The 24,512-nt window shown below is 31.9% G+C and overlaps 1 protein-coding gene across 2 annotated transcripts in view; it reads right to left on the bottom strand.

The window, feature by feature from the left end:
* The window catches only part of LOC148299801 (odorant receptor coreceptor-like), a 29,007-nt gene extending 5,011 nt beyond the window's left edge, over window positions 1-23,996 (bottom strand). Inside the window, exons 1-7 of one of the 2 annotated variants that reach the window (XM_088275663.1) lie at window positions 23,897-23,996; window positions 22,737-22,947; window positions 21,950-22,086; window positions 20,956-21,116; window positions 16,674-16,887; window positions 6,440-6,629; window positions 87-186 (exon numbers count right to left, since the gene is read on the bottom strand). In XM_088275663.1, coding sequence (XP_088131789.1) covers window positions 87-186; window positions 6,440-6,629; window positions 16,674-16,887; window positions 20,956-21,116; window positions 21,950-22,086; window positions 22,737-22,947; window positions 23,897-23,996 — 1,113 coding nt within the window. Of the gene's footprint in view, window positions 1-86; window positions 187-6,439; window positions 6,651-16,673; window positions 16,888-20,955; window positions 21,117-21,949; window positions 22,087-22,736; window positions 22,948-23,896 lie in introns of both variants that reach the window. The other variant, XM_088275664.1, reaches the window with a different exon arrangement.
* Between the last annotated feature and the right edge of the window lie 516 nt (window positions 23,997-24,512).

The following is a 24,512-nucleotide window of genomic DNA, read 5'->3' as shown; positions in this document are numbered from 1 at the left end:
AGCCATAGACAAAAATTTTGCTCAAAATAATACAGAAAATGACAGGATATTACGTCATAAAAAATAAGAAAAATAAGAAGACTTACCTTCGTAGCTTGGTAAGCCAAAAGCGTCAGACTTATCGTTGCAATCAGCATGTGAAAGAGAAGAGCAGTTCCGTACGTGTCACCAACACCAGCTACCAATCTAAAAATATTAAAAATAAAAAATAAAATAAAACTTTTATAAACTGATGACATTTTGATACTTTTTTTACTAAAATTGGTAATAAAAAATAGTAGAAGATTGGACTTTTCAGGATTAAGCTCTATTAGTCCAGGTAAATTAGATATTAACCTCAGAAAATAATAGTTTTGGTTTTTGGCACGTGTTTCTTAGGACCCTAGAAGGGCCTCTTTAAAAGCTTCCATCCCTTGGATGTTCGCTCCCCTTGGATTCTTCTTCCTCTGGGGGACGATCACTCTGAGCGGTCATTCTTAAGCATTACAACACAGGTCCTTTTTAGGACCACGGCTAGTGAATCCGTAACAACACAATGAACAAGTTTAAAAAATAAACCAAAATATTTATCATAACTAATAAACGTTATTATCGTTTTTAGAAGGATATTCAAGCAGTATTTTTGCACACAAATAATATTTATGTTAACTCTTGTTGAAATCTGTTGTTTAAAACAAAGAAACTTAGTGAAAAGCCCAGTTTCAAAAATCAACATTAAAATTTAAGTAAATTGTTAATACCAAGTTACTTCAAACAAACAAGAGTAAAATGCGGATCTAAGTAATAATATTAAACTGGACCTAGACTTTTGAATGTCAATATTTACGTATTTAGTTAATTTATTTACAAAATTAAAACGAATTTGTTAAAAAGGAATGTAAGACTGATCAAGGGATAATTGGAAATATTAAAAAAAAAAACATTTTTGGTGGTATGAACATGTGGAGCGAATAAATGACGAGATAATGACATATCGCTCAGTCCTTTCAAGAACGTCATAAATCAAAAATTGTCAATTTTGAGTTTTGCATGTTTCGTGATGCCCAGAAAATGTACTTTATCCCAGCAAAAGCGGCATATTTTTAACTTAATATTTACCCACCACAGGGAAGAAAGTGTTATTTTTGCAATTTGAAGAAAAGGTATTGTTCAATTATTTTTTTAAATATACTAAATATTTTTCAAATGGAGAAAAAATATTCAGGTTTTACCTAAAAATATCTGTAGCATAGTAAAAAGTTAAATAAGTGGCGTGATATTTATTTTTAATACATTGTATTTTATGTTTGCATTTTAAAAACGTTCTCCTGAAAAATAAAGTTTTTTGATTTATGACATTCTTGAACGGAGTGAGCGATATATTTGCCCAATATGAACAGGGAATGGTAAATAAATAAATCAAAATTATAAGTAGAACGGAAGGCCTGTTGACGATAGTTAACAGTCCGGCTTCTCCTGAGCAATTTTACGTGATTTCCTCCCAGTAATGAGCAAATGCTGAGAAGTTCCTGATTATCCCACACTAGATTGTTGCTCCTGTTCCCAACACACATTAAAATAAAACATATTAAAAGCTAGAATGAAAAAAAATCACCAATTGATCTATAAATAAACCTTTTATACAATAAGCAAGGTAAATAATAAATAATGCAACTTCCATCCAAAAAAAACCACCCCGTGTTGGTCTATATTTCCGTTACGGGCGAGGCAGATTATTTCCCTTGAGACGTATTAAATGAGTTGTAGAAAGAGATTTTTCGCTTTTTGAACCGGCTTCCGACGACTGAAGTAATGTGATTTTCTAAAAACAAGCCATATCACCCCTAAACCTTACAACATAAGGGATGTAGGAGGTGAAAGAACTTAAATAATAAATTTCCATTTGGCTGAGTGGGGTCGTATCGACGCTGGAGATAGAAAAACATCGAATTGACATATCGTGGGTGTAAAATAACAACTATGTATTTTTTTACATGAGTTTTATTGACCAGAAACTGGGTTTCTTCGTAACCGACATCATCAGACTGGTGTGAGGCTAAACTAAATTCTATGTTATATACACAACAAAGCAGAAGTTGATAACCATGATTTTATATATTTTTTTCATGCAAAATGAATTCAAATTAAATGAGTTTAAGTATTGTATTATAATAATAATTACTTGTACGTTATGGTAAAGCTAAAAGGCATGATTTGATATAATTATGTGTTGGAAATGGATTTTGCATGTGAATTTAAATAATATATAAAGGTAAAACCATACATTTAACATTACATATTCTAACTAACAAAAGTTCTTCCATATTTTAACTAACTAACCATCACGCCGCAGGGGTAAGCAGAAAATAGAACGCCACACCACTCTGTCTTTGCAAACATTCTTCGCCTCTTTCACGTTCATGCTTTTCCTCATACATACCCGCCGATTATTTCGACTCCTAACCTGACCGCTTTCAAGTATTTGGCAAACCTGATCGTGCCAATTTTTTCTCGGTCTTCCTCTGCTCCTTTTTTCAATCACATTCGCCTCATAAATTGATTTTACCGTTCTAACCTCACTCGTTCGTTCCACATGTCCAAACTATCTCAACATACCTTTCTTAATTATGTCGATAGTGCTTATATATCTCAGCTTTGCATTCCTTCCTTATTTCACCACTCAAGCATCTATTATACATCGTTTTGCCGCACATTTTTCTAAGAGATCGCATTTAAACTTCATTCCGTCTACTCTCATCCTTCTTTTGCCAACTCCATGCTTCACTTCCATACATTAGGGTCCAAATTCTTCCATGTTCTACTCTCTGGTCTCTCCTACCAACATTAAATTTGATTAAAATCCAAATGTATGCTCTTATCTTCTTGCAGAATCAAATTTATTTGAAACGTTCAAAATCAATACGGCGGAATTTGGCGTAAGTCCAAAATAATTACTGTGTGCGCAGTTACAAAACTTTTACTGTAACTAAATATTGATTTTAATAGTCAAATTATTTATTCCCAATATTTAATATGTTTCCAAATACAAATTCAACCATAGATGTCACCTAGTACTCACATTTAAAAGAAGTTGTCAAAGGATATTTACAACTTTAAATTATTTCATATCATTCAAACCCTTATCCGCACCCCAATGGTGCATAGGGCACTGCATCATATAAACGCAGTGTTTTCTTGATCGTTCACACATAAAGGAAAGGTGATCAGCCCTCCGCTTCAGGGATCAGTCAAGGGTAATATTGAATAAATATTAGAGTGAAAAAATCATTTATATTTTTTTCACCCCCCCCCCCCCCCGAACTGGGAATCGAACCCGGGACGATATGGTGCGGTAGTTAACACGCCAATCAAACAATTACATCACGGAGGCAGACAAATTTCGATTTCCAGGGGGGTCAAAATAAAACATATTTTTTTCTATATAATTTATATTTGAAGCACTAACTCTGTGATTTTCCATTTTATAATTGAAATGTAACTTTGTTTTAAAATCACTAAAAATATTTGATTATAACTTAATTATAATGTCTACCGGTTTCGAAGCTAACCGCTTCTTTATCAAAACTGATTAATACTAATTATTTTATTCATGAAATAAGTATTAATCAGTCTTGATAAAGAAGCGGTTAGCTTTGAAACCGTTAGACATTATGATTAAGTTATAATAAAATATTTATAGTGATTTTAAAACAAAGTTACATTTAAATCACTTATATATTTTTTTCTGACTTAAGCTTATGTTTTAAATATTGCGATGATTTCTGACATAAGCTAATGTTTTAACTATTGCGATAAATGCTACCTGGGTTTAAATAAAATTAAGTTGCGGGATATCGATTATCCCGCATAAAGCGATTCGTCAGAAATGATTTCTGGTGAATGACAAGAATTCTCGCATATCATGGAGAAATTAACCCTTTCAAATGTTCATCACAAAAGCGAGTCAATAAGGTTCTCAAGAAATTCCGTTTTCGTTTATATACCGTTTATCGGATTATTTCTTCGTGAATACCCTGTGTCAGCGGTCCTCAAAGTGTACTTCGCGGAGCCATGCCAATCCCAATTCAAAGTCCCCTGTTAGGGCTTCGGAACCACCGTTCAAAATAACGACATAATTAAACAGTAAGCAGAGAGAATACAACCCCGCACTACTCCGTCTTTGCTGAAATTTTTCACCTATTCATCTCCTCATATATAGTCCACATGTCTAAACCATCTCAACACTTCTTAAATTTCATCGATAATGCCTTTTTTAAATTTCATCGATAGTGCTTGTCTCAGGCTTGCATTTTTCCTTATTGTACCATTCGAGCATATTTGCTACATCGTTTGTACGCACATTTGTCTGAGTAATCGTATTATGACTGCATTCAATCTAAATTCATCCTTCTTTTGCCAACTCTATGCTACACTTTCATACTTTAGGGTCGATACCATGACTCCGTTAAGCACTAGCAGTTTCTCAAACTGATTCGAGTGCATCTTACTTTGTTTCCAGCATTCCCTCTGTGTCTTTATTTTAATGAATAATAATTAATAATAATTAATAATTAATAAAACCCCTATCTGCACCCCAATGGTGCATAGGGCACTGCGTCATATAAACGCAGTGTTATCTTGATCGTTTACACATGAAGGAAAGGTGATCAGCCCTCCGCTTCAGGTACCAGTCCAGGGTAATATTGAATAAATATGACAGTGAAAAATATCACATATATTTATTTTACCCCCCTCGGGAATCGAACCCGGAACCTCCAGAACGGTAGCCGAGCGTGCTGACCATTACACTACGGAGGCGGACAATTTAATGAATAAGTATATCCATTTCTTGAAATTAACGTCACTTCAGAATTTTTAGTGCAGGGTTCGAGATGAATATCCACAACTTGCGAAATAGACTCTGTCTCTTCTCCCGTATTCACCTCTCCGATGTATACATTTATCCCAACGGTGTTTCGACTTTTGACTATCATTGGTGTTTCATCAAGACTATCCTTGAAAGACTTCTTTTTGTTTCCCCAAACTCAAAAGACATTTGAAACGAAAATAAGATTTGAGACGATTCCCGAGATTAATGAAAACGGTACATTTTGTTTTATAACGCCAGTCTATGTATTAATTGAACAGGCCAAGAATAATTTTCTATTGTTTTGCATTCTGTTATAAAAATGAGCTTTTTAAAAAAAGATTAAATTATTGTAATTAAATAATTGACATATAACAAAGCTTTTACTATTTTAGGGTTCCGTAAAAAAATAAATGTTATGAAAGTGTTCTGTCGTCAAAAAGTTTGAGAACCCCTGCCCTATGTAATATTTATATAACCCTCGGGATTAAGGTCGGGGAGTCGATTAAGCTAAAACCTGCCGTATCCCAATAATCTTGGTATTCATAGACACAATAGAATAACATCATATATTGAATAGGCATAACTTGGTAAGGCATAAAATAATTTTGAAATATATAAATTTACGATTTTTGTAAAACTTTTTGAAAATTTTATTGTTTATATATACACATCTCAAAATAGACGAAGAAGAATATAGAAGTCTCCATGTTTACAGGGCTTACGTGTTTACGAGATATAATAAGGAATACCAGGATAAGAGAAATATTCGAAAAAAAATATCGTTAGGTGGGGAAGGCAAGGAAGAAGACAATAGTGTGCGCGTGTGAGGAGAACGGAACCATCCAGACTCCCTCACATTGCATTGCACGGCTAACCTCAAGATATATGACTTCATGGCAGACTACCAAAGAGATGGATTGACAGCTGGGAATCGACATTGCAGGTGGATAACATCTCTTAACACAGGCCATAAGGCACCAAGAAGAAGAAGGAAAAAACGCGAATAAAGTGACCTCTTAAACCACCTGAGTCTTGCGTCTTTTATGGACTCTCTCCCACTGGCTAGTTAGGTTGGTAGTCTGTTAGTGCTGGTAACTTAATAAGTTTGTTGTGGAAAGTAGGGACCTACTCGGTTCACCGCATTCTTCATATCGCTCACTCCTCTCAAGAACGTCATAAATAAAAAAAACTTGATTTTTCAGGAGAACGTTTTTAAAGTTAAAAAATATAATACAATGTATTAAAAATAAATACTAAGCCACTTATTGAACTATTTACTGTGCAACAGATCTTTTAAGGTAAAACCAAAAGGTTTTTTCTTCATATGAAAAATATTTAGTATACTTAATAAAAGTAATTAAACAATACCTTTTCTTCAAAATGCAAAAACAACACTTTCTGTCCAGTAGCGGGTAAATATTAAGTTAAAATATGCTTCTTTTGCTGGGATATAGTAAAATTTCTGGGCATTTCGAAAACATGCTAAATCAACTGAAAATTGACGATTTTTGATTTATGACGTTCTTGAAAGAAGTGAGCGATATGAAATTAATCTGTCAAAAATAGAATTTTTGATGTTTTGATGCTCACCTGACGACGTGCTTATGTCTCTCGACCCAGTACTTGATGGCGGACCTGACCAGCATCTCCTGCTTCTTGGTGAGCCCGTTAGGGTTGGTCCCGTTGGTCCCGAACTGCTGTAGGGTCGCGCCCGTCCTGAAATTCATCCCGAAGTCCTGCTGGTTGTTGTAAATTCCTCTCAGATCCACGTCCAAGGCGTCTCCACCCTTCACGTCATCGTCTGCAAACGACAAATTGGAAACAATAAAATTATGCAGTATAATATTGTACACAACATTTTGAGTGTGTTCAAGTACTTGTTTACAAATCTGGATTATCTCCATTTATTTTTCACATTATTTTTGGCATCTCATCAAAGATGAGGAAGACGGTCGTCAGCCCCGTAAATGCCCAGACTTTCATGTTCTTCTTCATCTTTGATGAGATGTCAAAAAATAAAATAATATTGGTAAATAATTAAAAAGAAACATTCAGCCTACTTTCAACCATCTTTTTTCATTTATTTATGATTTTTTTTAAATTGATTTATTTCAAAGATACATACATTTTTTTTGCTGAGGTATGTATAATTATTTAAATTGTTATTTAAAATTGTTATGAATAAAAAAGCAATGTTGGTTTGTTCAAGATTTAAAATCTCTTCAAAGGTCATTTTATACATAAAGAAATATTATGAAATTGAAATATTTGTGTTAATAATAAAAACACTTTTCTTTTAAATATGGGTACCGGAAAGTTTTTTTTGTTTAAATGAGAGAAAATAAAATAAAATAAAACAAACCTTTATTTAATGATACCTCTTACTTTCTCTCGTTACCTATTACTTGATAAAATATTTTGCCATTTATCTAAGAAGGGTAATTTTTTAATAAAAAAATATTGGTTAGTCACAAAGGACGAGCGTAGAATTATACAAGTTTTAACTGATTCGTACTGCACTCATTACAAAAAACGGAAAAACTTTCCGGTACCCCATATATGTACAATAACTCAAGGACATATATATATATATATATATATATATATATATATATATATATATATATATATATATATATATATATATATATATATATATATATATATATATATATATATATATATATATATATATATATATATATATATATATATATATATATATATATATATATATATATATATATATATATATATATATATATATATATATATATATATATATATATATATATATATATATATATATATATATATATATATATATATATATATATATATATATATATATATATATATATATATATATAACTAACTAACTAACTAACTAACCATCACGCCCCTTCCCCGCAGGGGTAGGCAGAGAAAATCGAACGCCACACCACTGTCTTTGCAAACATTCTTTGCCTCTTCTACATTCATGCATCTCCTCATACATACCCGACGATTATTACGACTCCTGACCCGGCCGCTTTCAAGTATTTGACATACCTGATTGTGCCAAGTTTTCCTCGGTCGTCCTCTGCTTCTTTTTCCAACTACATTCGCTCCATAAATTTGTTTAACCGTTCTTTCTTCACTCATACGCTCCACATGTCCAAACCATCTCAACTCACCTTTCTTAATTTTATCGATAATGCTTATCTCAGCCTTACATTCTTTCCTTATTTCATCATTCGAACATCTATCAAACATCGTTTTGCCACACATTCGTCCAAGGGATCGCATTTCGACTGCATTCAGTCTGCTTTCATCCTTCCTTTGCCAACTCCATGCTTCGCTTCCATACATAAGGGTTGGAACCAGAACTCCATTGTGTACTGCCAGTTTAGCTTCCGCCGATAGATTTTTATTTGCTAAAACTGATTTTAGTGCACCATTCACTCTGTTCCCAGCATATATATATATATATATATATATATATATATATATATATATATATATATATATATATATATATATATATATATATATATATATATTTCTTTGAAAATATGTTTATAATTTAATGGAAAAAATATTTCAACACACTTGTTCATAAAATTGGGTAAAATAACGTGGGTCTCATTATATGTATGTTATAAGTAAAGGGATTTGAGATTTGGGAGATCAAACCATTTACATTTCTCTCATGCTTGGGGGTTTTATTAAAATAATTTCAGGCTGAAACAAAAATCGTGAAACGTTTACAAAGCAGCTCATAATATGCCTTCAATAAAGATATTATGATAATTATTACATACGCAATATACATAAGCTCCGTTTGTAAATTCAAGCACTGTTTGCTTTGAAAATAATTATTATAATGCTTTGCTTGATAAAGTAAACAAAACCTTATATTATGACTGTAAATTATACATGTTCCTGAAGTTTAAATGATAATTAGGGAGATATTTTTGTAGTTTCATTGATTGATTCTGTAGTCACGTTGTGGTAATATTTACCCATTTTTAATTTACATTTTACTCAATAAATACGATAGTAATAATAATAATAAAATAAGATCAATTGTGTGACGTGTTTCAATGCATTCTGCTTCATTTTCAAATACCGTAAGGTCTTCCTCCGATTCTATTACCAACCACATCCGCCTCAATTTTATTTTACTGTTCGATCTTCACTCTTTCGATTCATATCATCTCAACACACCTTTCTTGATTGTATCGATGTTTATATCAGCCATGAATTCCTTCCTTATATCACCATTCAGACATCTATCATTCATAATTTTGCCGCACTGAGATATCGCATTTCGACTGCATTTAGTCTACCTCATCCTTCTTTTGCCAATTTCATGCTTCTATTTAAGTCAGATTATACATTTTCCCTCTTGGATGTACCATTTTATACCATACCCTTACCCTTTTACTCCCACTCACACACACACACACACACACACACACACACACACACACACACACACACAACACACACACACACACACACACACACACACACACACACGCACACGCACACGCACACGCACACACACACACACACACACACACACACATAATTTGGAATTATTTAATTGGGTTTTATCATTGTCGATCTAACTGTTTTTAAAATATTTTTATGAACAATCTGTGTAATTGAAAAAAAAATAGAAAAATCATATTTAGCTTAAGTATTCTTTACATTATCAAGAGATATAGTTTGTAATTACTTAAATGTTTTATTTTTTTTAATTACTTATCGTTCAAGTGACTCTGAAATCTAGACCCTACTCAGGCTTCAACATTTTAAGTTTCATAGCCTATGCCTACTCGTGAGTGGATTTACTCTTTACGTTTAAAGTTTCCACAATTTCACGTAATTCATGAGTGAAAATTCTAGGCAAAAACACTCGCATTAAATGTGTCATGTTTTTTCATTGAATAAATGTTCAAATATGTAACACGGAAATTCGCTGCTAGAATTTTGTACATTTTCCCTTTATGATTCCCTTTTATGGGTATGTGACGTTATCATATCGTCCTAATTAAAACGTCCCTTTGAAAATATTACCGATGGAATTAAATCTTTTTAAAGCATGTTTTGTGCTTCAGTATGCTTTGTGTAGGCGGCGGGTCAATTTAATTAATTAACACGGCATACAGGTATGTGGCAAACACAAATCTTGTCACACAGCAGCCCTTGTAACGTGATTAGGGCTGGACAAGACAGTGTTTTATTAATTCATTTCGCCCTCATACGAGGGGCGAACGCGTTACTCAAATTTGTTTATTTTTCGAATACTGTAACGGAGAAAAAGGGTTTTGATGAAAGTTAAACATTGACTGATATTTTGAGTGGGCTCAAAACCCTGTACCTACATAAATCTGACTGACAGCTACGAAAGACCAGTAATACCATGTAAAAAGTATTTGCAAAATACATACACAAAAAGACCTCTTTAGACATTTAGCGTTGATATTGGTTTATATACATAAACCACTTTTATCATTTCCACGGTATTTTAATTTATTCATTCACTTCTTCTTCCTGGCTCCATCCAAACATATCGTCATTGTAGACTTTTGGTGTCAACTCTCCTTGTCTTCAGGTTGTAGGTCCTTCTATCATGGACGACGTCACTTAGGCCATGCCTTCGAATCATGTTATCTTTCTGTAGCATTCATGAATTTTTGGTCTTCCTCTAGATGCTTTTCGAGGAAGATCTGTAGCAATTCTATGGTTTCAATATGTTCAGGCGTCTTATATGTCCTTACAATCTCAATTGGCTTTCTTTTACCTTACTATTGATGTCTGTTGCACCAGGCTTTCAAAAATGCGTGAAATCTTTACTCTATCCTAAAAGACACTCCAGCTGACCATCTTAACATTCACATTTCAGCAGTTTCTAGTTCTCTAGAGTAGATGTTATACATACATCGTCCAGCATTCGAAGCCATAGAGGAGTGTAGGTCTGACAATTGTTTGGTAGGCTTTAAATTCATGGAACACTAATATGATTTTCTGCAACGTATGTTTTCTAACCAAATATTGGCTCTGAAAAAGAGAAAAACAGAGAATCTCAAATGCACAAGCGATCCACGGAAATATTTATGCTTGGTTTAAGCCTGAGCAATAAAGTATGAAATGATAAAATCAAGAATAGAACCAAAATAGATGATATCATGGATCACGTGGATATATCGCTCACTCCTTTCAAGAACGTCATATATCAAAAAACTTGATTTTTCACGAGAACGTTTTTAAATTTTAAAAATATAACATAATGTATTGATAATAAATATCAAGCCACTTATTGAACTTTTTACTGTGAAACAGATCTTTTTAGATAAAACCTGAAGGTTTTTTCTCCATTTGAAAAATATTTAGTTTATAAAAAAAATAATCAAACAATACCCCTTCTTCAAAATGCAAAAACAACATTTTCTGCCCTGTAGCGAGTAAATATTGAGTTAAAAATATGCATCTTTTGCTGGGATATGGTACATTTTCTGGGCATTCCGAAAACATGCATAACTGAAAATTGACGATTTTTGATTTATGACGGTCTTGAAAGGAGTGAGCGATATGTCAATGAGTGAGACATATTACAAGACAGGACCCTACAAGAAGGATCTCAAAACATTTAGATAACGACCTTGGAAGAATCGTTGGAAAACCTCATAATAGATGGTCCGACGATATAGTCACTGTGGGGGGGTAGAAACCGGCTGCACACAGCAACCGACGCAAAGAAATGGAAAGACACGCAAGAAGCCTTTATCCAGCAGTGGAAAACAGAAGGCTAGAAAAGAAGAAAAATAAGCCTTTGGCAATCGCTTAATTTGCAATATGTTCATGTTTTCTACGTCCTATGTTTCTACGCCTAAACCATATTTTTTGCCAACCCTGTTTTGTGTTATTATTTATGAAGCGTTCGTGACGAAATTCAGTTAGCGCCTTGTTCTACTCCCGGCTCACAATAACAATATGTTAACCGGTTTATCACCGGACAAAAGAATCTCAACAAAGGAGCATGATCCGTAGAGTGGAAAATGTTGTTTAGAGAATATAACATCGCAGAACTAATCATCTGAGAGAGGTTCAATTTTATATTCTTTTTAAATTAAAAATACTCGTATCATATTTCAGTAATTTTTTTTTTTTATTTTTTTATAAAGGTTAACTACAGAAACATAAAAATTAGTACAAAATATTTAGTATGGATCCAGCAAATAAACACGAATTTACGAGAAAAAATGTGTGTAAGAGATTGTGTGTGTGTGTGTGTGTGTGTGTGTGTGTGTGTGTGTGTGTGTGTGTGATGTTGATTCCAGTAGGAACACACATACAATGCAGAAAAGCACGGTTAATTGAAATACACAATTTATTATGAGGGCGTACTCGCAAACATACAGCCGTGACCCCAAAATGTTACCTGGATTTACAGAATTTAAATTTGCGAATTAACGAATACTTGGCTTTAACACCGTGTTCGGAATAAGACATCTCATATCCACACTCCGCTCTCCTCACCTTTATATAAAATATGGATGCGCTCTGAGAAATAACCGGGTGTTAAATTATATACTCTAGGGGAGATTAGATATTCCAAGGTGAATTAAATATTTAAAGCGACCCCCACAGCGGCTACGGACAGTTGGGGAGGATTCCGTGGCACACTAACCTATAACAACTTACTCTATCATACTTATATTCTATCATATTTGCATTCATGTGCGGATAGGATTTTTCTTCTATGTAAATCCATTTGCAGGATGAAAGTAGAGCGTACTAAATGTTTACTATACTTAAATGTTATCAGAGAGGGTGAATTTCAGGAAAAATTATTATAATGATTAAAGAAAACACTTCTTTTTTTACCACTTGAGTTTTATTATAGACTACATGTTTCAGAAGTTAAACTTCCATGTAGTCTATAATAAAACTCATGTGGTAAAAAATGAAGTGTTTTCTTTAATCATTGTAACATGTCTTACCACAAAGTTGCCGAAACAATAAATAAAAATTATTATCAAAAATATGTACATATAATCATGTAAATACATTATAAAATTCTGGTTCTTTCCTTAACCTTAAACAGGGTAGCTTAGAGACGAGACATTCATTCAAGCCCTTATCCGCACATCAATGGTGCATAGGGTACTGTAATATATAAACAGTGTTATCTTGATCGTTAACACACGAAGGAAAGGTGATCAGCCCTCCGCTTCAGTTAGCAGTCCAGGATAACATTGAATAAATATTAGAGACCCGACACAATTATTCAATATTATTATTAACATTGAATAATTGTGTCGGGTCGTGGTCCCGTGGTTAGTGTCACGGACTCTTAAGTCAGAGTTTCTCGGTTCGAACCCACTCTACCACAATTTGATACCTATTTTTAATAATGAGCCGCTCAGAAATATAATGAAATTGAAATATTTGTGTAAATAATAAAAAACACCAATATTCTCTTTTCTTTATTATTATTTATTAATATATATATATATATATATATATATATATATATATATATATATATATATATATATATATATATATATACTACTACTACTACTACTACTACCATCACACCGTCTCCCCGTCTCCTATATATATATGTATATATATATATATATATATATATATATATATATATATATATATATATATATATATATATATATATACATATATATATATAATATATATATATATATATGTATATATATATATATATATATATATATATATATATATATATTTATATATATATATATATATATATATATATATATATATATATATATATATATATATATATATATATATATATATATATATATATATATATATATATATATATATATATATATATATATATATATATATATATATATATATATATATATATATATTTATATATATATGTATATATATATATATATATATATATATATATATATATATATATATATATATATATATATATATATATATATATATATATAATATTTTTTCAATGTTATCCTGGAGTCCTGGTTCCAACTCTAATGTATGGAAGTGAAACATGGAGTTGGCAAAAGAAGGATGAAAGTAGACTGAATGCAGTCGAAATGCGATCTCTCAGAAGAATGTGCGACAAAACGATGTATGATAGATGTACGAATAGTGAAATAAGGAAGGAATGCAAAGCTGAGATAAGCATTATCGATAAAATTAAGAAAGGTGTGTTGAGATGGTTTGGACATGTAGAACGAATGAGTGAGGAAAGAACGGTAAAACAAATTTATGAGGCGAATGTTAGCGGGATAAGAAGCAGAGGAAGACCGAGAAAAACATGGCACGATCAGGTATGCCAAATACTTGAAAGTGGTCAGGTTAGGAGTCGTAACAATCGGCGGGTATGTATGAGGAGATGCATGAACGTGGAAGAGGCGAAGAATGTTAGCAAGGACAGAGTGGTGTGGCGCTCTATTCTCTCTGCCTACCCCTGCGGGGAAGCGGCGTGATGGTTAGTTAGTTAGTTGGTTAGTTTTATATATATATATATATATATATATATATATATATATATATATATATATATATATATATATATATATATATATATATATATATATATATATATATATATATATATATATATATATTTATATATATATATATATATTTATATATATATATATATATACATATATATATATATATATATATATATATATATATATATATATATATATATATATATATATATATATATATATATATATATATATATATATATATATATATATATATATATATATATATATATATATATATATATATATATATATATATATATATATATATATATATATATATATATATATATATATATATATATATATATAAACTAACAGAACCAAGTGTAGCTTCATCTTACTGTGATATTCTGATACCGAGAGAATTTGGTATAATACAATAATAATATTGCGAGTAGTTTCACAGTCAGCTTATCGTTATTTACCCAGGAGATTTACGGTACTGCATCCTTCCGTCTAGGTACTCGTACATACGAGTAAAGATTGCGGCGGGTTATCTTTATTATACATATCGCTCACTCCTTTCAAGAACGTCATAAATCAAAAAACTTGATTTTTCAGGAGAACGTTTTTAAAGTTTAAAAATATAATACAATGTATTAAAAATAAATATCGAGCCACTTATTGGACTTTTTACTGTGCAACAGATCTTTTTAGGTAAAACATGAAGGTTTTTTTTTCCATTTGAAAAATATTCAGTGTATTTAAAAAAAAAAAAAACGCTTTCTGCCCTGTAGCGGGTAAATATTAAGTTAAAAATATGCCGCTTTTGCTAGGATATAGTACATTTTCTGGGCATTCCGAAAACACGCACAACTGGAAATCGACAATTTTTGATTTATGACGTTCTTGAAAGGAGTGAGTGATATGTTAAGGATAAGCAACTTCAATCTTTTCAGGAAAGACGCTTAAAAACGTACGCATATTTTTTTCTAATAATCTTAGATTGTCTTCCCTTGCAATATTTATTGACCATCGATTTTAGACAAAAAAAAATCATGATTTTGTCATTTTTTCTGTATAATTAATCCTCGGTGCCTTTTTTGGTTTTTTAGTTGTTACTGTGATCACCAGGCTGATGATGTCAATAACAATGAAACCCAGTAACCGGTCAAGTAAAATATGTGGAAAAAACTATATTTGCAGTGAGTTGTTGTTTTATTGTATAAAATGCAGTATCACCAAGAAATTTCAGTACAAAACTTAAATCTAATCAAGTTATACACATATACCATCACCAGTCTGATGATGTCGGTAATGATGAGACCCAATCACTGGTCACTGAAAATACTATTTAGTTTTTCTTTCTTTTTTAATATTATGGTATAACTTCATAATATTTTTTTCACATCTCAACAAAGATGAAGAAAAATATGGAAGTCTGAGCATTTACCAGTAGAATTGGTGAATGTTACACGTGTGTAAATAGATCACTTAAACCAGCCTATGACGGTTGTAAGCCCTGTAAATTCCCAGACTTCTATATAATTGTTCATCTTTGATGAGATGTCAAAAAATAATTTGAAAAATAACTCCTATAATTGGGGATAATCCAGATTTCTGAACAAGTATTTGGACACACTCAAAAAAATATTTACCAAGAGTGAATTGAATACAATATAATTAATAATAATGTCATGGGGTAGCACCCTTGACGTTGTATGTAAGGGTGATATTATTTTATTTATTTATTTCAAAACATATTACATACATAAATCATATATGCATATAATATTCCCGATGAGTAATTTCTATTTCTCATTTTGGGACTGGAAAACAAATAGTAAAGTAACTTTTTTTTACATACTAATACATGCCAAAATATAGAAACAATAAACAGGTATAATAAATAGGCACAATAAGCATATTTAAAATAAATAAGTGGGAAAACACAAGGTAAGAAGCATATCGTAGTCATACAGGAGAAAGTGACCAAGTGCATTGTTTTACAAAAACGTGATCATTGACTATTTGACATCTTACTAGCTCAATATTGTCCTGAAAAATCCCAAAGGATTTTAATCTTGGAAGTATTATATATTGACTAGTTAAAAATGACAAACTGCATTGGTGTTTATTTTTTTGCCAAACAATAGTGACTTAAATGGCCCTCCTGAACATTTTACGTTTTGGTAGTTAGTCACTTTCTTCTGTACGACGACGATATTTAAAATAAACAAATGAGAAAATAAACAAAATAAAGAAAGAAAAAAAAATACCTTTTTTTTAAAACTTACCGGCTGTAATGAGTTGCTTCTGCGAGCTAGCGCTATGGGATCTGAAAAGCTCGCTGGTGTTGGGACGGTAAGTGTCCAGGCTGGCAGAGAGCTCCATCAGGGGCTTCATGATGCTCTTGAGATGCATCAGCTGCTCGCAGGCAAACACCAACCATGAGCAGAACATCACATCCAGCAAGTTGGAGTGCATCATGGTGATGATCAGGAAATATATCTAAAAAATAATCACAGAAAATTAAGAAGAAATTGTTTTTTTTTTTGACATCTCAGCAAAGATGAAGAAGAATAGGGAAGTCTGCGCTTTTACGGGGCTTACGACCGTCGTGGGCTGATTTAAGGGATCACTTTACACACGTGTATTATTTACTTGTCCGCCTCCGTAGTGTAATAGCCAGCACGCTCGGCTACCGTACTGGAGGTTCGATTCCCAAGGGAGGGTCAAATAAATATAAGTGATTTTTTCACTCCAATATTTATTCAATATTACCCTGGACTGGTATCTGAAGCGGAGGGCTGATCACCTTTCCTTCATGTTAACCTTTCCTTAATGATCAAGATAACACTGCGTTTAAATGATGCAGTGCCCCATGCACCACTGGAGTGCCGATAAGAGTTTGAATGAAATGAAAAATGAACATTTACTAATTCTACCCATGATTGACAACCACACACCTCTTAAATTCTTGGAAATTCTATAAATATATATGATTCAACTTCGAAACAAAGTGCTTGTATCACTATAATTTCACTAGAGATATCTATTGGTGAGTTGAAAAAATATAATTTGAAATTGAGCTTCGTTTTTTTTTTTTATTTTACAAAATAAAAAAAATGCTAATTAACTCATAATCATATTATTTTTTGACATCTCATCAAAGATGAAGAAGAATATGGAAGTCTTGGCATTTACGGGGCTGACGACCGTCATCGGCTGGTTTAAGTGATCACTTTATACACATGTAACATTCACCAATTCTACCCATTATTGACAACCACACTACTTAAATTCTTGAAAGTTCTATATATATGAACCAATTTAGAAACCTTGTTCTTGAATCACTAGAACTTCACTAGAGACATCTATTGGTGAGATGATGTAAAGAAGCTTTTTACTATGCAGAAACTCTTTTATTAGTATGTGAGGTCCGAATCCTGGATTATAATCACACACATGAGAAACGCCAGAAAATACCATTTTCATTTTTTATTATTTAAGCTTATAATTTAACCAGATAATTTATTTACAACATTTTGAGTGTGTCCAAATACTTGTTCACAAAATCTGGATTATCTCCAATTACAGGAGTTATTTTCATATTATTTTTTGACATCTCATCAAAATTTGATGAGATGTCAAAAAATAATATGAAAATAACTCCTGTAATTGGAGATAATCCAGATTTTGTGAATAAGTATTTGGACACACTCAAAATGTTGTAACTCATATTCAGTGATTAAAGGTTTACTTTTGGTAGTGATTTTTGTTTAAATAATAATTTAGAAGATGAACTATTTTCGCTACTGTATTTTTTACGTGTTAAAAGCGTTTGATGTTCGAAAAAATTGATCAGGCAATCTGACGCTGTACCAAAAAGAAACTAAACTTTCGATTTATCTCTGATTAATATTTAACCAAGAATAAACAAGGTATCATAAAATATCATAACGAAGCGCCCCTGAGGTAATATTTTAAAAATACCATGAATCATTATTTTTATAATTAAAATGTAGGTTACTTTGTTTTAAAATAACTATAAATATTTTATTGTAAATTGATTATTATATGTACCAATTTCGAAGCTAACCGCTTCTTTATCAAGACAATTATTTTTTTGCGTTGATCAACACAAAAAAATAAAGCCACTCGAGATCTACCCAAGCTCCGTTGCCTAACCGTCAAAATATTTTGAATTGTGTTAAATAGATAGTGTTTTAGTATTAATCAGTCTTGATTTAAGAAGCGGCTAGCTTCGAAACCGATAGACATTATGTAATAATATGTATATGTGTATATGTATTTATATATGTATGTATGTGTGTATGTATGCGTATGTATATGTATGTATGTATATTTATAAATATATTCTTATTTTTAAACTTCTTGCCTAGAAAAAAAAATCCTTTAACCACCCTCATTAATTCCTCTCCTTTCCTTCTCCTTCCTGCTAAATCTATTATATTATATCATACCCTTTTATTTAAATCTCTGAATATTTTTTAATAGTTTTATAACATAAATGTGGAATTGTTTAATTGGCTTTATTTTCAACGTAACTATTTTTGTTAATGTAATGTAATGTTTATTATTGTTAATGTAACTATTGTTTATTATATATTTTTTAATATGTAAGCTGTACAATTCCCAAACAAATAAAATAAAAATAAAAATAAAATAAAATATTTATAGTGATTTCGTCCGCCTCCGTAGTGTAATGGTCAGCACGCTCGGCTACCGTTCTGTAGGTCCCGGGTTCTATTTCCAAGGGGGTAAAATAAATATAAGTGATTTTTTCACTGTAATATTTATTCAATATTACCATGGACTGGTACCTGAAGCGGAGGGCTGATCACCTTTCCTTCATGTGTAAACGATCAAGATAACACTGCGTTAATATGACACAGTGCCCTATGCACCATTGGGGTGCGGATAAGGGTTTTAATATTTATTATTATTATAGTGATTTTACAACAAAGTTATATTTTAATTATAAAATGGAAAATCACAAAGTTAGTGCTTCAAATGTAAATTATATTTTTATTTTGTTCAAACGATATCAATCACTCGCGTTTGCTTCGATATATTGATACGAGAAATAAGAATGATGATACAAACTTTTTAACGGTTACAAAATAGCCGCTAAAGTTATGATCGATTTCCTATCTGTTTTCTTTGTGTTATTGTATAAACTTTCCGAACACTCAGACAAACTTTGTAAAGCAAAAGCTCCAGAATGACTTATTCCATACTTTAAAAGCGGACGAAAGAAATCTACCACATTGAAAACATTCAATAAAATGTTTTTTGGGGAAACTTTATAAAACTAATAGAATTGACAATAACTTTATAACACGCAATTATTACAAGTATTTTTTGCGTTTATCCATTATTTGATACAACTTTTATATTTTTTCAAATTGGCATTTACTTTATAGGATTCAATATTATATAAGAATTCAAAATGAAAATATGTGACGGAATTTTAGCCTGATTCAAGGAAAATTAATTTTACTTTGTAAGCATCCGCCTCCGTGGTGTAACGGTCAGCGTGTTTAGCTACCGTGTTGGAGGTCCCGGGTTCGATTCCCAGGGGGGGTGAAAATAAATATTAGTGATTTTACACTGTAATATTTATTTAAGATTACCCTGACTGGTTCCTGAAGCGCAAGAGTGATCACCTTGCCTTCATGCGTAAACGATCAAGATAACACTGCGTTTTATGACGCAGTGCCCTATGCACCATTGGGGTGCGGATAAGGGTTTTATTATTATTATTATTGTAAGCATCACGATTTCTTAAAACATTTTATGATTCTACGCATTCGATACTATTATGATGTATGTTGAATGCATCGAATTATTTGTCATTTAATTAAAATTAAACTTTTTGCTGAATACATATTTGAAAAAATATAATTATTTTAAAACTCCTATCCTTTCAATAACTCTTTTTTTTCAAAACCATATATTAATTTTAATGAAACACTTATTTTTTCGATAAAAAAATAGTTTTTCTTAGTTTTTATCATTGGTTTTTTCTTTTATAAACAAATAAAATAAAAATATTCCGTCAACCTGGGTTAAAAAAAATTAAGTTCCTATTTAACGTATGTTGGGCCTTCAAACACATTTTCGAATTGAAAAAATAAGATTTTCTTCCACATAAACAAATGTCCTTAAAAGAAAAGTGTTATTGAAAGGTGAGGAATTTTAAAATAATTATAAAAATATTTTTTCATGTATAATATATTCTCAAAAAAAACCATTCCTTTAAAAATATTTTTAAAATTAAGTATGGAAAGATGTATGGCGCAGCCGAGAACGTTCGAAATCTATCAACCTTAAGGGCAGTGATACGAGTAAATTAATAATTTATTTTGTATATTAAAAACCTTGTTAACATTGTGGTGATATAATTAATCGCCAATTAGTGCTTATCATTCTTATTTCTCGTATCGTGCTTATCATTCTATCTATCGTGCTTATAAGAATGATAAGCACTAAGTGGTATTACACAAAGTGAACGATGAATGATAAGGAGAGTATAACAATTAATGTCCTTACCTGATATCCAAAGGCGATCATATAGCCAGGTCCTGTGAAGGCGTTGAATGGGTAGAACGATTTCAATGGTAAACGAGGCACTTCCTGAGTGATGGTTTCATTGGTGGAATGGTCCACAGCCAAACGGACGGATTCCCCAAAGAAGGTGATGGTGACCCAAGCTTGAATAATGGTCACATCAATTAACTTTGAGCGAATGTGGCTGTGTTCTCTTTTAGGAACCAAATGTAACTTTGAGTGAATATGGTTGTGTTTTCTTTTGGAAACCTTATTTTACTTTGAGTAAATGTGGTTGGGTTCTCTTTTGGGAAATAAATGTAACTTTGAGTATATACGGTTGTGTTCACTTTTGAAAACCTAATTTTACTTTATGTAAATGTGGTTGGGTCCTCTTTCGGGAACCAAATGTAACTTTGAGTAAATACGGTTGTGTTTACTTTTGAAAACCTAATTTTACTTCGAGTAAATGTGGTTGGGTTCTTTTTTTGGAACCAAATGTAACTTTGAGTATATTTGGTTGTGTTTTCTTTTGGAAACCTAATTTTACTTTGAGTAAACGTGGTTGTAATCTTTTTGGGAACCAAATTCATCTTTGAGCGAATTTGGTTAGATTAGTTAGTTATCCACATCTAACAATATTTTGAAATATATTTAAGAAAGGTGCAATGAGATGGTTGTGACATGTGAATTGAATGAGTGTGGAAAGAACAGTCAAATTTGTGAGGGGAATTTTGTTGGTAATAGTTTCAGAGGGAGACCGAGAAAAACATGCAAAAAAAGGTATGAAAAAAATCAAGTATTTTGAATACTCAAAAGTGGTAAGGAGTCGGAATCATCGGCGCATATGTATGGTGAGATGCACGAAGGTTAAGATTGTTTGCAAAGACAGATTGGTTTGGCTTTCTAGTCTCTCTGTGTACTCCTGCGTATAAGTAGCGTGTTGGTTAGTTAGTTGGTTTCACTTTTAGTTATATTTTATAAACTTAATACTTACAGATAAGGGTAATCAGAGAACCAAGGAGAACAGCGTACAGAAGTCTCCTCATCTTAGTTACAGCCAGAGCATGGTACCGGGCGTTGGATTCAGCAAACAAGGGATGAGAATTCGACTGATTCCATATGCCGAGCGTTCTACGAAACAATAAAAGGTTTGAATTAAAAAAATATGGCAACCCTGTTAGGAGTTTTTTCTTTTAACCTTCCAGGGGGCGCGTTGTCATAATGCACCTTATCGCTTCCTCCACCCTTACCACTTAATTACAAGCATAGAGCTCGGAGCTATTCGAGGGTCAGCGTCTCTCTATACTACAGACGTACCTGGTGTGCTTAGAAGTTTTTGTTTTTCATTGAAATCTGGAAATTTCTTTTGAGCGTAAATTTAAAAAAATTGCTTCTTAAAGTGTTTTTTATGTATTTTATAAGAAAATAAACTTATTTTCCTACTCATTTTTCATTTAAATTGTTTCCTTTATAGCTAAATGTATTTTTTATTTAGTTTAGAAAAAAAAAATATTAAAAATAACTCCTATAATTGGAGATAATCCTAATTTGTTAACAAGTATTAGGACACACTCAAAATGTTGTAATCTATGCCGACGCTGTCCCATGTAAGTAACTGAATCTTGGGTCTACCCATTATATTTATAAAGCTAACTCTGATATCTACGTATATCAGAGTTAGCTTTATAAATATAATGTCGAGCCACGTTTGACAAAATGAAGGTTAATGCTTTAGGTAAAAAAATTCTGTATTTAGTTGACATAAAAGTTCCATAACTGACCTGTAGAAGCTCTTAGATGTGACGGCGAAGAAGGCAAACTTCACGATGGAATGGGCAAAGAAGAAAACTGTGATGGTGTTGGCTGTCAGCTCATCGACATCCTCAGAAGTGAGTGCCATGTTCGCGACCAACAATCCGAATTGAATAAGGACCAGGAACAAATGGAAACTGGAGTAAGCCTTTCTCATCACCATCTTGACTCCGCTGTTATCTGAAAAAAAAAAGAAATTATTAGCGAATCTAGTAAATCACTGTGTGAGTGAGGAAAAATGGTAAAACAGATTGATGAGGTGAATGTATGTACACTTGGGTCTGTTTTTATGCAGATCTTTTTTTATGCGATTTTGAAGTCATGCGATTTTCAAATGTAATGGAACCTATTCAAATGTAATTCTGCATAATAATGCATAAAATATCTAAAATTTAGACTAGTGCAGGTTATAACCGTTAAAGTATGATTGTGTCACTGGTATACGGTTAAGCTCAAATCTTACATCGTACTCAAGACATACTTTATTGGTAAAACAGAAATAGCACTTTTAATATTAAGTTAAAAATATGCCGCTTTTGCTGGGATATAGTACATTTTCCAGGCATTCCGAAACATGCACAACTGAAAATTGTCGATTTTTTTATATATGACGTTATTGAAAGGAGTGAGCGAAATGTCAATCAGGTAATTCACAATATTTCGTATGGTGTAATAATACCTAATAATAATGCCTACTCATGTATAAATCAATACACAATATGGCTCCAGAGTATCTTAAGGAGCTGTGTATTCCAGATGAATTGGTTGATAGTCGTCTCACGCTTCGATCGGCTACAACATCTGCAATGGGCAAAGTTATCTTACCAGCTCGCAACCAACGCACTAAATTTGGCGAGCGTGCCTTTGCTGTTGCAGGACCGACGGCGTGGAATGCTCTTCCACCAATGGTTAGAAATAGTGAGAGTGAGATGATCTTTAGAAAAAGACTAAAAACACATTTCGCGCACTCCTTTCAAGAACGTCATAAATCAAAAATCGTCAATTTTCAGTTGTGCATGTTTTCGGAATGCCCAGAAAATGTACTATATAAGTTATCCAAATTTATTATTATTATTACGTCAGCTTGAATCCCGTATGAAACACTTTTTTGAACTAGTATTGTATTTACCTGCATTATAGTTGAACAGGAAGAACCCAACCGCTTTCATGAGATTAATATTGGGCATCAGATCAGCCACGAGCCCGTGGACTTTAAATTGGTTCATCATCTGTAAAAATAAAAAATAAAAATAAATAAATAAATTTAAGAAAAGTCAAGGCGTGGAAATGAGAAAACTTAGAATAGGTAAAAGAAGGATAAAAAAGCAATGTAAACATCAAGGGTAGACGAATGTGTGGGAAAATAAATGCATTACAGAAGGTTTATAAAACCTTATAGAAAGGAATGAAAGGCTGAGTTAGGGATAATTAAAAAGATATTAATATTATAATTCATATTTGAAGCCTCCGAAAAGATGGAAAGACAGCTGGGAGTCGACATCCAAAGAGCGACATGCGGAGGCACAAACAGATCCCTAGGATCTACATAAAGAAGAAGAAGAAGAAGATATTTGAAGTACTAACTTTCTGATTTTTATTTTATAATTAAAATGTAACATTGTTCTTAAATCACTATAAATATTTTATCATAACTAAATTATAATGTCAACCGGTTTCGAAGCTAATCGCAACACTGATTTTAACTGTCTAAATAATTGTATTTTATTATTAAAAACACATAAAAA

This window comes from Brachycentrus maculatus, unplaced genomic scaffold, assembly GCF_059751285.1.
Source record: "Brachycentrus maculatus isolate JH-2025_06_01 unplaced genomic scaffold, ASM5975128v1 h1tg000938l, whole genome shotgun sequence".
Taxonomy (NCBI): domain Eukaryota; kingdom Metazoa; phylum Arthropoda; class Insecta; order Trichoptera; family Brachycentridae; genus Brachycentrus; species Brachycentrus maculatus.
The sequence above is the reverse complement of the archived record's forward strand: the minus strand, read 5'-3'. Positions and strand labels throughout refer to the sequence as shown.